This window comes from Mus pahari, chromosome 5 (assembly GCF_900095145.1).
Source record: "Mus pahari chromosome 5, PAHARI_EIJ_v1.1, whole genome shotgun sequence".
In the NCBI taxonomy this organism is placed as follows: domain Eukaryota; kingdom Metazoa; phylum Chordata; class Mammalia; order Rodentia; family Muridae; genus Mus; species Mus pahari.
Window position 1 is genome coordinate 104,734,916 of NC_034594.1, and position 14,818 is coordinate 104,749,733.

Consider the following 14,818-nt stretch of genomic DNA (forward strand, 5'->3'; position numbering starts at 1 on the left):
CCTCCCTCCCTCCCTCTCCTTGTCCCTTTCCCTCACCCCCCTCTCATCCCTCTCTTTGATCACTTGAAGTCATTATGAACAACTAATATCCAAAGGAAGCTCCTTTCATACCATCAAGACCTTGGGTCTATGATACAAAACTCAAGATACAGAATTAGGAAATGAGAGTGAGAATCATAAATGTTCACTGTTTGACTTTAAACAAGCCAATTAGTATTCAGAGTCCAGGTTTCTATCCACAACATGGGAAGAATAACATAAGCAACATAAATTATTTGAAGAATAAATACAGATTTTTAAAGCTCTCACCATGGAGGTTATAAAGCTCGATTTAAAGATATATTGATGGCACATTTGCATAAATAAAATAAAATTCACACATAAATCATAATTCTATATTTCATCACTATCAAAAGGCCAACCATTATTTATAAAATTTCATACACACCAAACGGGTCAAGATTTATGGAGAAAACTCTATGTGTACTCCAAGCTATCCTTACCTTTTAGAATAATGGTTATTAATTTTGAGCATGTAATTCTCAAAGATACACGGGCAAAAATACACTCCAAACAGCTCCACAGGGTTGACGGGCCACCCCTGCTTTTCTCCCACTCCCCCATCAGGGACTGAGGCATCTTCAATAATATTGGGTACTTGGGTGACCCTTAGCATATAAGCTTAAGCCACAGTACCCTGTAGCAAGGTAACTTACTTATTAACTGCTGTCTGGTGGTATGGGACATCCCTCCTGCCTCAGAAACCTAAACACTTACCTCTCAGAATCCCCCCTCTGCCTGTGGCATTAATAGCCCTTAACAACGCTCTCTCCTGAAACAGAACTCACATCAGTACCACTCTGCTCAACCTGTCATATCTCATCTTCATCCCTAAAAAATCTAACAGAAACATTGTTTTCATGGACCAGAGAGTGGAATCCAGGGGCTTGTACATGCTAAACAAGAGCTCCATCACATAATGCCTGGTCCCTGGCATTATTCAAAACCCTTCTTTTCTAATTTCAGCAATCCATTTCAAAGCTTTCTCACAGAAAGACTACAATTAAACACCAACGTTTTCATTTGTGTTTAGGGCCAGGGACATAGCTTATCTGGTAGAGCACTGGTCTAGTGCTCACAAAGTTCCGTTTTCAACCTACAGCACTACATGAAGTGGGCATGAGATTGTGCACCTGTGAGCCCACCACTTAAATTGTAGACGCAGAAGGATCAGCAGGTCGAGGCTATCATTGGGTATATATTTAAGTTTGAGTTCAGCCTGGGCTACAGGACATCTGGCCTTAGAAAAATAGAATGGAAAGAGGAAGAAGAAGAGGAGGAGGAAGGTTGTTTATTACAGTATTATGTATCTAATCTGTATATGTTAATATACATATACAAAACAGCTCTTGGAGATAACCTTCTCTGTAACTCATGACCCAGGACTTAGGTTACTCCAAATTCCATGTGCCAACATGGTAGCAGTTTCATGAAGTTTCTAGGGAGATTTTGTAGTAACAGAACAAAGAAAGCCATTAATCAAGACCCTTTTCAAGTACATTGGTGGAAATATCAGGTAGGCAAGTCACAGCAATGTGGGGAAATCTGTTCTAGAAGTCAGCAGCTAGCTGTCACATTCTTTGCCTTTTGCTCAAGGGAAGCTAGTGTCTGTTCATAAACTCTGAAGAACTCACCTAATGACCAGGATGTGAGACCACGCACAGAGGTATGTAATAAATGGCCATCGAGGGAGTGGCTCTGAACTTGCAACGTTCCAATCTGTCCATAACACTGAAGTTATGACCAATCAATCAGCCTTTATTGTCATGGCTTCTCTCCAGGAACTTCACGTCACATCCATTTGCAATGATGAGAAATCCTATCATGAAATTATATACAGGGGAAAGAGTCCTGAGGAAGTCACCAAGTGGCTAGAACAACTCATAGTACTGGCAAAAACCTGGGTTCCCAGACCTTTCCCAGCCTGCTGTGGAATCTGATGCAGCCTGTGGTACCAGAATCACCAAAAGAAAGAGCGTGAAGCTGTGGTCCGTAAAGATGAAGACGTGGTTTGGGGAAACAGCATTGTAACCTAGTTGTCTAGTCCATGCTGATGGACAGAAGTACCCCCACTGTTTGGGGGGAGTAGCTATCTTCTGTAAGAATGAGAGTGACAGTGACTGACTGTCCCTTATCCCACCGGCATACATATCCACTCTCAGAGTCCTTCACCCTGCAGTAATTGAAACTGGAAGAGAGCAGAGAAAGGGCCTTGCCACAGGAAACAGTCCTTGCTGGAGGTAAGGGGGGGCGGCAGGGGCAGGGTGCTGCTCCACACCTCCATGTTCACCAGCTGAGAACAGGCTCTTCTCCATGTGAAGGAGGAGTGAAGAAGACAGTGTGCATCCAATATGTTCCATAACACAGATAATAAAACTCAATTAGAGTGTGAAGTTCATGAGCGTTAATCACAGAGAGAAAGATTTGGTGAGAGTAGTGTCCATATTGGACATTAAATCCCTAGCTTCATTTTTATTAAAGCATCGACATCATTTAAAGCAGGAATCATTTTGAAAACTGTCTTTGCAAAAACCTTTATCTGCAAAGTTTTTATTCTCAGTCTTGCATTTGTCAAGGTTATTGCCCATGTGTGTGTGCCTGTGTTTTTTTTTTTCCCTCCCCCAGAGTAATTAATTACTGAATTCTGGACAGAGGATTAAATGTAACAATCTCCAGGATGGAGAAAAAGGACTGAAAACTGCTTTGAGCTACACCGAACATAATCACTTTTCTTACACGTACTTATACTATGGACAAAAGTTGAAATAAACTAATTATCTGACTAACTTCCTGGGGGCTTATTTTCACAATTTCCATTAATGCTTGCCTGACAAATCCTTAACGGTATGTGAGTCCATTTTGAGAAACTCTAGAGCAGATGAAATGATTCAGTGGGACCATGCAACATTCCATGATCTTATTGTGATCCCCAGGACCCACTCCTGAAAGTTGCCCTCTGACCTCCACACATGGTTTGTGGAACACACCTGCACTCACATACACACAACGTACAAACACAATAATCACAGTAAAATGAAAAGTTAATTCTAATGTGACAGAAACACAGTGGTCAGACTTCACAAATTTCAAGGGCAAAACTGAAAAAGACAATGCATATATATCGAGGACACACACACTTATTTGTATGCTAAATTATGCTAAATTATGAGGCACCCCCCAGAAGCCATTGGTTCCAACCATCTATGCAGATAGCCCCCCTCCCCTTCCCGGAAGCGATGCATCTCACAAACTTGGAAGGAGCCAAAATGCAAAACCAGGGGTAAGCGGTGGGTAGCACCTTCTCCGAATGTACTTTATTTTTCTAACTTGACTTTTTATCTCTTGGAGAGCAGCTCCAAGACTCTAGCCCTGCACAGCTGGGACTCCAGAGATTGGCCATGGGCATTTGTGATACATCCTTGCTAGCCGTGATTTCCTCATCATGGAGGGCCCGATGCCCGAATACCCAGGTGTCCCTCGCACGGGACACAGGTTTATACTTGCAGAGGCTCTTGTGTTTCTATGCTGAGCAGAAACTTACCTCTGCCTAGACAGGTACTTTCTAGGCGGATGCTAGGTAAAGTGTGTGAATCGGGGGATAGTAGAGAGAGCATAAACACACACGAGGAGCAAGAGAAGCAGTGTGTTTCTTAGAGGTCCTCACGGGACAGCAGCCGGGGGATCCAGAGAGCAGGTGCGCCTGTGAAGAAGCTTTCATCGAGTCTGTCCTGGCTGATGTGCTTAGCAAGCTGCTGGGCGCCACGCTATACTCCACAAGCAGAGAGGAGCTGTGCAGCAGGTGGTACCCAACTGTCTCACCAGGAAGAGGTAGTATAAGCAGAGATGCTGATCGACCCAACCGAGGAGCTGGGAGGAGACAGAGACGGTTCAAGAGTGTTGGGATCCTGTTTACATTCTGACAGAGTCCAACTTATACTCAAAAAGGAATGCCAAGACACCTGGTCGGTCACACCTCCCCATGCCTCTGAAATCCCAGAACCACGTGCCTCATATGGATACCAATTAATTGGGGAATCCCTAGGATTTTCTGCTGCTAATGAGACACCCCAGCCCATCACGGGAATGTGAGTTAGCATTATCTCTAGTGATGCTCAGGGAGTCTTGTAGGACAGACAGCAAAGTGACAAACTGAAGATGTTTGCCCCACCCTGGAGGGTGCAGGTGGCACCAGCTCATCCAGGAACTCTACTCCACAGGCTTCGGACCCTGCCTGGCTCTTGGCTCCAAATCACCTTCCCAGCAGCCAAAAGCAGACATTGGTATGACTTGTATAGTGCACACAGGTCTGCATGGCTGGAAACTGATTCATCCTGGGATGCCTCGTATGGATGCGCTACTTTCCAGCAGTTACTGTTTCCTACGGTCACATTCCACCAGCAGAATGGCATGGACCACTGGACACAGACTGAAGTCTACACCAAAGTACTTGGAAGACTCAATGGAGCGACAGAACGAGTTGGGACTATTCTCTGAGGATAGTGTCTGCAAAGCTGTGGTGCCCAAGGTTTATAAGCAGAGACCCGCACTAGGTTTGAAAGGACTAGCCCTGAGGGTGCCTGTTAGAGGCTGGCACCTCTGAAAGGCTGGCTGTTCAGAAGAACCTTGTTTTCCGCAAGCCAAAGACTGAAGTCATTCCCCTGGGTTTAGTTAATTCTCTAAGCATAGCTTGGGACCCAACAACTGCGGATCCCACGCTCTGCGATGTTCCCCTAGCACAACAGGGAAGATGATTACACACTGCCTGCATGCTACACACTCAATTAGGGAGCTGATTGAAGCTCCTCTTGCCCATTTTGAAAATCTGATTTGTCAGTGGCTGACTGTGGCCTGCGGCTGTCTGCTGGCTATTAGCCCTGGCTGCATTATGATTCACTGACCTTGTAGGTATGACTGCTCCCTAACCTTTGCTGGTGTATTGTTGGCTGTTAATCAAATTGTGTTCTCTTTGCATTCATATTTATATGCCCAGCTCATAGCTTTTACCATGAGTATATCTCTTTATCACAGTGTACACCTAGCTCCTGACTCAGAGGCACAGTTGTAAGCCTTTCAGAACTGAAATTCTCTCTTCATGGTTGCGCATCTTTCTTTAATGAGGGACTCACAAATCGTGGTAAAGTCAAAAACATCAGTTAGATGCACTTTACTCCAGAGTCCCCATTATTAAGCTTTCCATGGCTATAGTATATTTTCTGAATATAATTTATTTGATACAATAAATGACAAGCATTCCAAAGGTGAAACAATAAATATAAGACTACCTTACATATGTTGTAATGAGGCAAAAATCATAAAACAGTAATAAAGATAAAATGAAGGATAAGTGATAATCTATGCACATTGGCGTTGGAAATGTGACTGTAAAATGGGGACGGGAATGCCTCCCCATCTGATGGAGGTCCACTGGCCCAGCCTGAGCTGCAGCAGTGTTCACAGCTGCTAGGAGAGATTCCAGTCCCTTTAAAGGATTTCTTTTTCATTGTTTCCAAGCTACAATTTTCTCCTCATTTAAAAGGGGAAAACAGTAAAAGAGGAAAGAAGGGAAAACGCATGAACCTTACTTCTTTTTTTTTTTTTTTTTAATTATTTTATTAGATATTTTCTTCATTTACATTAAAGGGCTCAGCTGGAGTGACCACTCCATTCTGGCTCAACACCCGAGGAATATTCTGTATGGTCCCACAGCACCATCTTCCGGCCATAAGGTGAAACTACAAATTCCTGATCACTTTGTGGTGGATTGCGCTGTAAACAACCATTGAAGAGGAGGTAAGGGTACGACCTGTGTGTGTTTCATGTGAGATCTTGGGGGAGACAGTGAAGTTTCCAGGTCACTGTGTTCAAAGAAAAATTATACCAGAGACACATGGTAAAGTAATACAAATAGAGATCGTTTATCAAAAAAGGAGGCTGGTGAGCTGGTCATATTTGCATAGCACCACACTTTTCTTGTATTTTCAAATGGCAAGCTCTTCTGGAGTGCGCTTTACCGGTTACGGGGGGGGGGGGGTTCTAGGGGGGGGGGGTTTTCAGCCTTTTCCTGTCATCTGGTTTCTTTCATATGTTGCTCTCGATGTTTCTCCTCTTTCCCCTCCTCCTCCTCCTCCTCCTCCTCCTCCTCTTCCTCCTCCTTCCCAAGTCCCTACCCTCCACTTCCAGCTGTAATCCCTGCAAGTTTTTGAGGAGCAGAAATGTGATCCTTAAGTTTCTGAACCTTCTTCCACAATAATGAGGACTACAACTCCATGTAAGAGGTGTTCCCCAAACTCGCCATACACTGGATGGATTGATTGTAGTGGAGGTTGGCTGGACTGCTTTCATCTTTAGGAGTCTAGTTTGTAAACACTGTATACCCTAGAAGACACCGTTCTTACCAGGTTAAAGTACAAAGTTTAAGCAAGAGTAACTTGATTATTCCAACCAAAGATTCTAGAAAGGGGGAGAGCCAGGAAAACCCAACTACACTCCTCCCGGGAGAGCCATTACCGTATCATGCTCTCAAGGGTGTTCACTAGGACTGTTAAACAAACAAACAAACAAAACATACTGGTGGTTACATACCAATAATGTAGAAAAGCAATGGTAAGGATGGAGCCAATGATGGAGGAAATGAAAGACAAAGCAATAGGAGGTTGTAACCACTGAGCGCCAACAGCGTCGAATTAAAAACGAGGAAAGCACAATTATGAGACCTGAGGGCCAGATCTCTCTGCACTCTCTACACTGTAGCTGGGTGACTGGGAGTCTCCCCTCCGGCTCCTCGGCAACCTATGCTCAAGCCTGAGTAACTTACTGTTCCTTTTAAAGTCTAATCCAGTTTTTTGTTTTGGATTGTTGCTTATCATCTGAAGGGTCTACGCTTTCCTGGGGCATTTAAGATGAAGCAGGTGGCCAGAAATGAATCACTGTTCTTTTTCAGGCTATGGTCAGTGGGGGACTGAGGAGGAGTCCCATGGCTCCTTCTCCACTTGTGTTCTCTGGTCAGACCGCTCAGGATGCTGCTGACCACATGCTTTCCCTCAGAATACATACAACAGTAGTGAATTCCCTACCTGACTTATGACCTCTACAGGCAAGAGCTTTTCATCAGGCAAGAGCTTTTCATCAGGCAAGAGCTTTTCATCCGTTTGCAGTACCAAGGACCAATTTCCTCTGTGGAGTGACCTTTCCCCAGGCAGATCTAAGGCTTTCTCAGAGACCCTGGTGAAAGAACAAAGAGATTACTAGTTCCTTGTTCTTGTCCAGGGGAAAAATTGGCCAAGTCCAGCCTGGGGGCTGCAGCCAGAACCTCAAAGTTTAGGTTTTTTGGGTGCTGGGAGAGATGTTTCCCCTGAAGAGGCTGGGGTTATCATGCCCTGTGTTCCCTTTGTGCAACACTGCTCAGCTTCCTGCTGACTTCCTCCCTTTGTGTGATAGCTTTCTGCTGACTCTGTCCCATTTCTCCCCACCAACTGTAGGTAAGATGCTGTGCTTCTTAATAAACTTGCTCTGCATATGACATAGCCTGGGCAAGCCCTCCGGGTCTCAAACTTTCCCATCTTTATTTTCTGGTCCCAGTCAACCCTCCCAGGAACTCTGAGCTTCCCTCTCAAGACCCTGTCAAAGAACAACCTGCTGGCCTGTGTCGTCCTGTCGCATGCATATTGTTTAGTGTCTATCATCTGGTGCCTTCCATTGTGACAAGGCAGGACACTTCAGGGGTTCCCCCATGTTGTATTCTTGTTGAAGCGATTTCCAGGTTTAACTGGAATCTGATTTCCTTGATGGAGAATGCCATGGAAAATTACCCAACTCTTTTCTGGGAACTAAATGTCAAGATGTCCTAGCTTACTTATCATAGCTTCTGTTTAACTGCCTGATTGTGGGGGGCCTCCTCCAGATAACCACTTATCTTAGCTTCTGGTAAAATTCCTCTCTTCACACTGCTCACTGTGTGAAACTCCACCCCCTCCCCTTGCAGCTGCTAAGCAAGATGCCTAGGTGAGGCCTCTGCCTTTAAAACTCCTGAACTCTGAACACTTCAGGGCACACCTAGGTCCCTGAACTTTTGGGTGTGATTCCAGCTAGTTGGAATAAAGACTTTCAATTGGCTATGCACTATGTCTGAACACTCATCTCTCTGGTGAGCTCCCACTAACACCTTGGCCTCTTCGAGCGAGAGGACGGGTGATCCACCAGAGCTGTGTATAACTTCTCAGCAAAACTATTTTAAGGTTCCTTTTCTCCATCCCTGCATTCAGATCATTTCTTCACCCTTGACTCTCTTTTAAGAAGTATGGCACATGAGGTAGTCAGTTGAGCAACAAAACAAGAATGGCTTTGAGACCCCCTCCAAATGCCTGGGTCAGTTTCCATTTCTTCCCTGGTAACACTCTACCAGGCTCTTACATAGTGTTCCATGTGAGGAAACAGGCGAGCCGTACTTCACAGACATGTGCCAGTGTTTCTCAGTGGGCACCAAAATCCAAAACCTTTTCCAACCTTGACAAAGCCAGTGCTGTAGGAAGTCAGTGCTTCATTTTCTAGAAATAAAAAAGGTGCTTAACTCTTTGAATGGGTAGCATTAATGTCAGTTAGTGACTTACTTTCTGGGTTTCTGATGGACTTTATTTCAGGAGCATTTAAAGGGAGTTTGAACTGAAATTCTGAGAAAAGCTGGTCCTAAGTGATGGTCAGTCTTAATGGTCAATTGAGTGGGTGTGGGTGTGGCATATGTGGTGTGTGTGTGTGTGTGTGTGTGTGTGTGTGTGTGTGTGTGTGTGTCAGTGTGTGTGTATGAGTGAGTATGGCAGGTGGGTTTTTGTATGTCAGTNGTGTGTGTGTATGAGTGAGTATGGCAGGTGGGTTTTTGTATGTCAGTGTGCACTCTTTATGCACGTGTGTCCACAGGTGAAAGTGTGCACACCAATGTGTTTGCCTGCATGTCCTCCTCTGTTCTTTAACTTGGTTTTGGGCTCACTGGTTCAGCTAGTCTATCTGAGTCACAGGGGTCAATCAATCTCCACCCTCCACTACTGAGTTTATTCATACAAGTGGCTTGCACCCAGCTCTTAAGCTGTTTTCTTTTGTAGTTCCAAATTCTTCCACATTGCTCTTACAAAACAAAAGACCCATGAACCCCAGGGTCAGCTTTATAATAACAGTGGCTCCATTTCTCAGTCCTAGTTTTCAATATTAGTTATTATTCTTGATGCTATGACCGAGAACCAGACAAGAGGCAACTTTAGGGAGGAAAGGTTTACTTCTGGTTACAATGTAAAGAGTTTACAATCCATTGGTGGGGAGAAGACATAATGGCAGGGACATCAGGCTGATACCCAGCTTGCTGTCTCCTGTGTGTGGAAGACCCCAGACCATGGAGTCAGGCCATGTTCACATTTGGTGCAGGTCTTGTCACCTCAACAACCTAATCTAAAAAAAATCTCTCACAGCAAAACCTAGAGATTTGTTTCTGTGGTGATTTAAAATCCCATCGAGGGCAGCAGAGATGTCTCAATGGGTAGTTACAGTGCAGCATGTGTGTTACTTGGGAAACTGAGGTTCCCTTTGGGGTTCTTAGACCTAATAAGGAAAGAAATTTTAAAAACATTCAGAAACTGTAGAACAATTTTATTAGGACTTGAGATGGAGACAACAGTACAAGCAGGTCAAAAATCCTGGCAGCTTCAAGGAGGAAGAAGAAAAGGCCAGGTCTCTTAGGACAGGAATGGAATAGAAATAGAGACAGTTTAAGTGAGCTGAAGAAATGGTTCAGCTGTTATGAGCACTGCCTGCTTTCCAGAGGACCTGGGTTCAATTCCCAGCACCCACATGGCAGCTCACAACTGTAACTCCAGCTCCTAAGAAATCCAATGGCCCTCTTCTGGCTTCCACTGGTACTGACTACAGGTGGTACACAGGCATACTTGCAAACATACATACATACGTACATACATACGTACATACATACAACAGTAGTGAATTCCCTACCTGACTTATGACCTCTACAGGCAAGAGCTTTTCATCAGGCAAGAGCTTTTCATCCGTTTGCAGTACAAAGTACCAATTTCCTCTGTGGAGTGACCTCAGACCCAATCCTAGAGCCATCGGTTATCCCCCATACAGGGGTGTCGTTATTGTACAAGTAGGCACATCCTGCCCACAGCATGGTAGTGTAGATTATAAGATTCACAGCTGGACGAAACCACTAACGTGTTCCTACGGCGGCCTGTATGGCGTCTTTCACACTGTGAATGCTACCCCGAATGAAAGAAGCTTCCAGCTCAGTTCTAGATTCATTTCTCTGCACCATGCAAACAAAGCGTGCGATTTCTTCAATGTTGGAATCTTATCAGCTAGTACTGGTGTGCAATCAAGAAGTGTAGCAAGAGCACATACTCTGGGGCCTTTAAACAACTCATAAGAAAGTGTCTCACAGCTGGGGGAGGAGGGTGGTGCACACCTTTAATCCCAGCACCTGGGAGGCAGAGGCAGGCTGATCTCAGAGTTCAAGGCCAGTCTGGTCTACAGAGTAAGATCCAGGAGAACCAGGGCTACACAGAGAAACCCTGTTTCAAAAAACAAACAACAACAACAAAAGGAAGTATCTCGCATCTGGACCTGGGGGTTTTGTTTGGTAACCTTTGGCTTCCAGGTGCAGTTACCCAGTCATACCAAATATCTCCCTTATAAATCTGTTTTATTTAACATAATTTTAAAATTAGCTTACAAAATAGTAAGTTCTATTTTATTCCATCCGTCTTTTTGACTGGCCTTCCTTTCCCCCATGTTTCCCCTTAACTATCTCTGCTTATGTTTCCCCACCACCACCACCACCAAATTCCTCCTTCTCTGCCCCCATCTCTTCTGTTAGGCTATCCTGCTCCCTCAAGGCACTCCCAACTCCAGCAGCCCCTGGGTAGCTTCTGCACTCTGGGTCAAATATACAAGTCTAAGACCTGAGTTAGGGCTCACATATGAGAAAGAAAATGGGTCATTCTCATGGATGAAAATGGAATACAATTTATAACTAAAAATTAATATCCCAAATTCATTAAGTTGCATGTACAGGGTGTGTGTGTGTGTGTGTGTGTGTGTGTGTGTGTATGTGTGAGAGAGAGAGACAGACAGACAGACAGACAGACTTACATCAACAGGATTTCTACAAAACTGAAACATTAACATTGGTAATAATTAGAAGCAATTGCTAAATCTACATCTGTGAGTGGATTAGCATACAAGATTTCTTCAGTAGCTGTTTTAGTTAAGGTTTTACTGCTGTGAACAGACACCATGACCAAGGCAAGTCTTATAAAAAACAACATTTAATTGGGGCTGGCTTACAAATTCAGAGGTTCAGTCCATTACCATCAAGGTGGGAGCATGGCAGCATCCAGGCAGGCATGGTACAAGAGGAGCTGAGTTCTACATTTTCATCCAAAGGCTGCTAGTGGAAGACTGACTTCCAGGTAACTAGAGTGAGGATCTTAAGCCCACACCCACAGTGACACACCTACTCCAACCAGGTTACACCTCCAAATGGTGTCACTCCCTGGCCCAAGAATATACAAACCATCACAGTAGCCTACCTGATGAGAGGATGTGGAAAGTTCAAAGACTGAGTCCATCTCCCTCCGAAGGTGACGACTCTCACCTGTGATGTGTGTGTTGATGAGAAGCTTCATTGATATCTTGAGATTTTTTTAGGTTTACTTAAAATATTGTTTTTAAAAGAAGTTTCCCATTTAGTTAGATTTTTATCATGAATTAATAGTGACTATTATGAGATGATTCTTCTGTATAAAGAAACAATTGTATACTTCTTTCTTTATTCTATTAACGTGTTAAATTACACTGAATGATTTTCAGATTAAAACCTCACTTGATCATGATTTGGGACATTTTCTTATAAACTTCATGAAAGCTAATAATTGCGCAGTGTCATTAAACAATTCTGTAGCTGTGCAAACTGAACAGAGAACTCAACACAAACTTAGGTGGCTGTCTCATCAGGGGTAGAGATAGTCCATGGCTGGGCAGAGCATCATTGGAGGAGGACAAAGCTATATAATTGGATGTGATTTGCTAAAATTGTGTTAAGGTTTTTGTCTTAGATATATGAGGGTTCTTGATCTCTCCTCCCTCCTCCTCTCTCCTCTCCTCTCTCTCTCTCTCTCTCTCTCTCTCTCTCTCTCTCTCTCTCTCTCTCTCTCTCTCTCTCTGTGTCTGTCTATCTGTCTGTCTGTCTGTCTATCTCTGTCTCTTTCTCGCTCTAAATTTAGATAAACATTTTGAGTGTGCAAGAACCGATGTCATTTCTTCTATAAACATCAGAATTTAAAAGCCAAGCTTTGGGGGCTTATTATTTTTCTGAACAGATTTTTAAATAAAAGTTCAATTCTTGTGAAGTGTAGTAACTTATACTTATTATCCTGGCTCTTGGGTGTTAGAATCAGGGTTACTGAGAGTTTGAGGCCAGCCTTGGCAACACAGGACCAGGCCATCATGGGTTACAAAGTGAGAAGCTAGCTCAAAAAAACAAAACTCACATAAAATAAAATTTGGTGAATTAATCAAGAGCTATCTAGGTTTTATATTGGTTATTGGGCCAGGATCAATTATTTGTACTTTTCTGAGGGTTTGTGCATTAAATTCAATTAAAGTTGCAAACCATCTTTACTGCTAGGCTTTGCAAAAGATGGTGTCTTCTATTATATCAATAATACTGAATATTTTGTCTTCATTATGTGTTTGAGTTTTAGTCTCCCTCCCCTCCCCAGAACCTCTAGATTATGGGTTCCAGGATTTCTTCATTCCTGATTCTTCCCTGTGCCACTCACTCACTTTCAGCAAAAACAAGGGAAACGTTCTCATGTACCCAGTCTTGCCTTAACCTCATATGTAACTGATGGTCTCAAACTTCTAATCCTCCTGCCTCCACCTCCTGAGTGTATGCTCCACTGCACCCATTTCATATGGCAAGGAGGATTAAACCAAAGGTTTCACACATGCTAAACAAACACTCTGCCTGAGGCCCTGATGACAGAGTGTGGGCATTTTGTCCCTCTTCCAGCCATGGTCACACCAGACAAGGTCAGCTGTATGCCAACACCAGGGCCTAGAGGGCTGGAGTCTGGGAATTAGCATGTGACATTCCCCTAATGTGTACTTGTAAAAGGCTTTATTTGCCAACCCAGAATGTACCTCACTAAAGGGGAACTTGAGATATCATAAGTTCCTGTGTTTCTGCTATCTAATGTTCTTTCCTGATCTGTTCTGGGTTTCCCTATTCAAGGGGAGTTAAAAAGAGCCATGCCATTAATAATCTGGCTGGCCTGGCTCATCAATCCCTGCAGTTTCCCACCCCAGTTTTGGCTTTTCTTTCCTCTATCTTTTCCAACCCCACCTTTCCCCATCTCATGACCCTGTCCTAAATGCTGACATGACTGGTCTGGGTCACTACCAACTGGGCCACATGCCCAGCCCTTCTTTCGTTTTAATAATTAGCTTATTTTATCCCTTTTATGAGCATATAACTATGGGAAAATGAAGCTCCACTATTTTGTTAACTCTCCTCAATTTTTTTTAACTTCTGAAGTCTCCTCATAACTTGAATCTGTAATTTGTATATTTTTTCACTTACAATATTTTTTACAATACCATAGAAATGAAGTTCAGTTATTTGCCATATTTAAAAGAACTGTAAGATCTTTTGTTAGTAACATAATGATCACTGATTGTCTTAGTTAGGGTTTTACTGCTGTGAACAGATACCATGACCAAGGCAAGTCTTATAAAAACATTTAATTGGGGCTGGCTTACAGGTTCAGAGGTTTAGTCCATTATCATCAAGGTGGGAGCATGGTGGTATCCAGGCAGGCATGGCTCACGCAGAGTTGAGAGTTCTACATCTTCCTCCAAAGGCTGCTAGTGGAAGACTGACTTCCAGGCAACTAGGATGAGGATCTTATGCCCACACCCACAGTGACACACCTATTCCAACCAGGTCACACCTATTACAACAATGCCATGCCTCCAAATGGTGCCACTCCCTGGTCGAAGAAAATACAAACCATCACATTCCACTCCCTGGCCCCCATAGAAGTCTACACATGAGTCTGGGGGAAGGGGTATACTTAAACATAGCATAATGCATAATGCAAAATGCATTTAGTTCAACTTTCAATCCTTATAGTCTATAGAAGTCTCAACAATGTTAAAAGTCCAAAGTTCAAGGTCTCTTCTGAGATTCATCCAATCACTTAACTGTAATCCTCAAAGAAAGACAGGAAACCAGCTGGGCAAATTCCAAACTCTGCAACTCCATGGCTGATGCCAAAGCCGTCTTCAGATCTCCACTCCTTTATCATCTTTGTTGACTGCAACAAACTGCTTTCTCCCCAGCTGGTTCTACTCCCTGTTAGCAGCTTTCCTCAGCATGTATCTCATGACTGTGGCATCTTTAACATCTTTGAGCCTCCAAGGCAATTTCAATGTTACAGCTTCTTGTTTCAGTGTCTGGAATTCCACTTGATCTTTTGTGCTCCTTCTAAGGGCTGGCATCACTTCTCCAGCTCTGCCCTCTGTAGCACTCTAAACTCAGGTTGATCCACTCTACTACGGCTTCTGTTCTTGATGATCATTCCATGGTACTGACATCTCCAATACACTGGGGTGTTCCACTCCAACTAGGCTTCACCAATAGCCTCTCTTAGGCTCATTTCATGGTACCAAGCCTCAAATCCTTTGCATGACCCCT

General features: G+C 43.7%; 1 protein-coding gene across 1 annotated transcript in view; it reads right to left on the reverse strand.

Moving 5' to 3' along the window:
- Positions 1 to 4,428: 4,428 nt before the first annotated feature.
- The window catches only part of Cd55 (CD55 molecule (Cromer blood group)), a 52,516-nt gene continuing 42,126 nt past the window's right edge, over positions 4,429 to 14,818 (reverse strand). The window contains exon 10 of the mRNA XM_029538688.1: positions 4,429 to 4,571. Within this exon, the coding sequence (XP_029394548.1) occupies positions 4,429 to 4,571 (143 nt within the window). The remainder of the gene's footprint in view (positions 4,572 to 14,818) is intronic.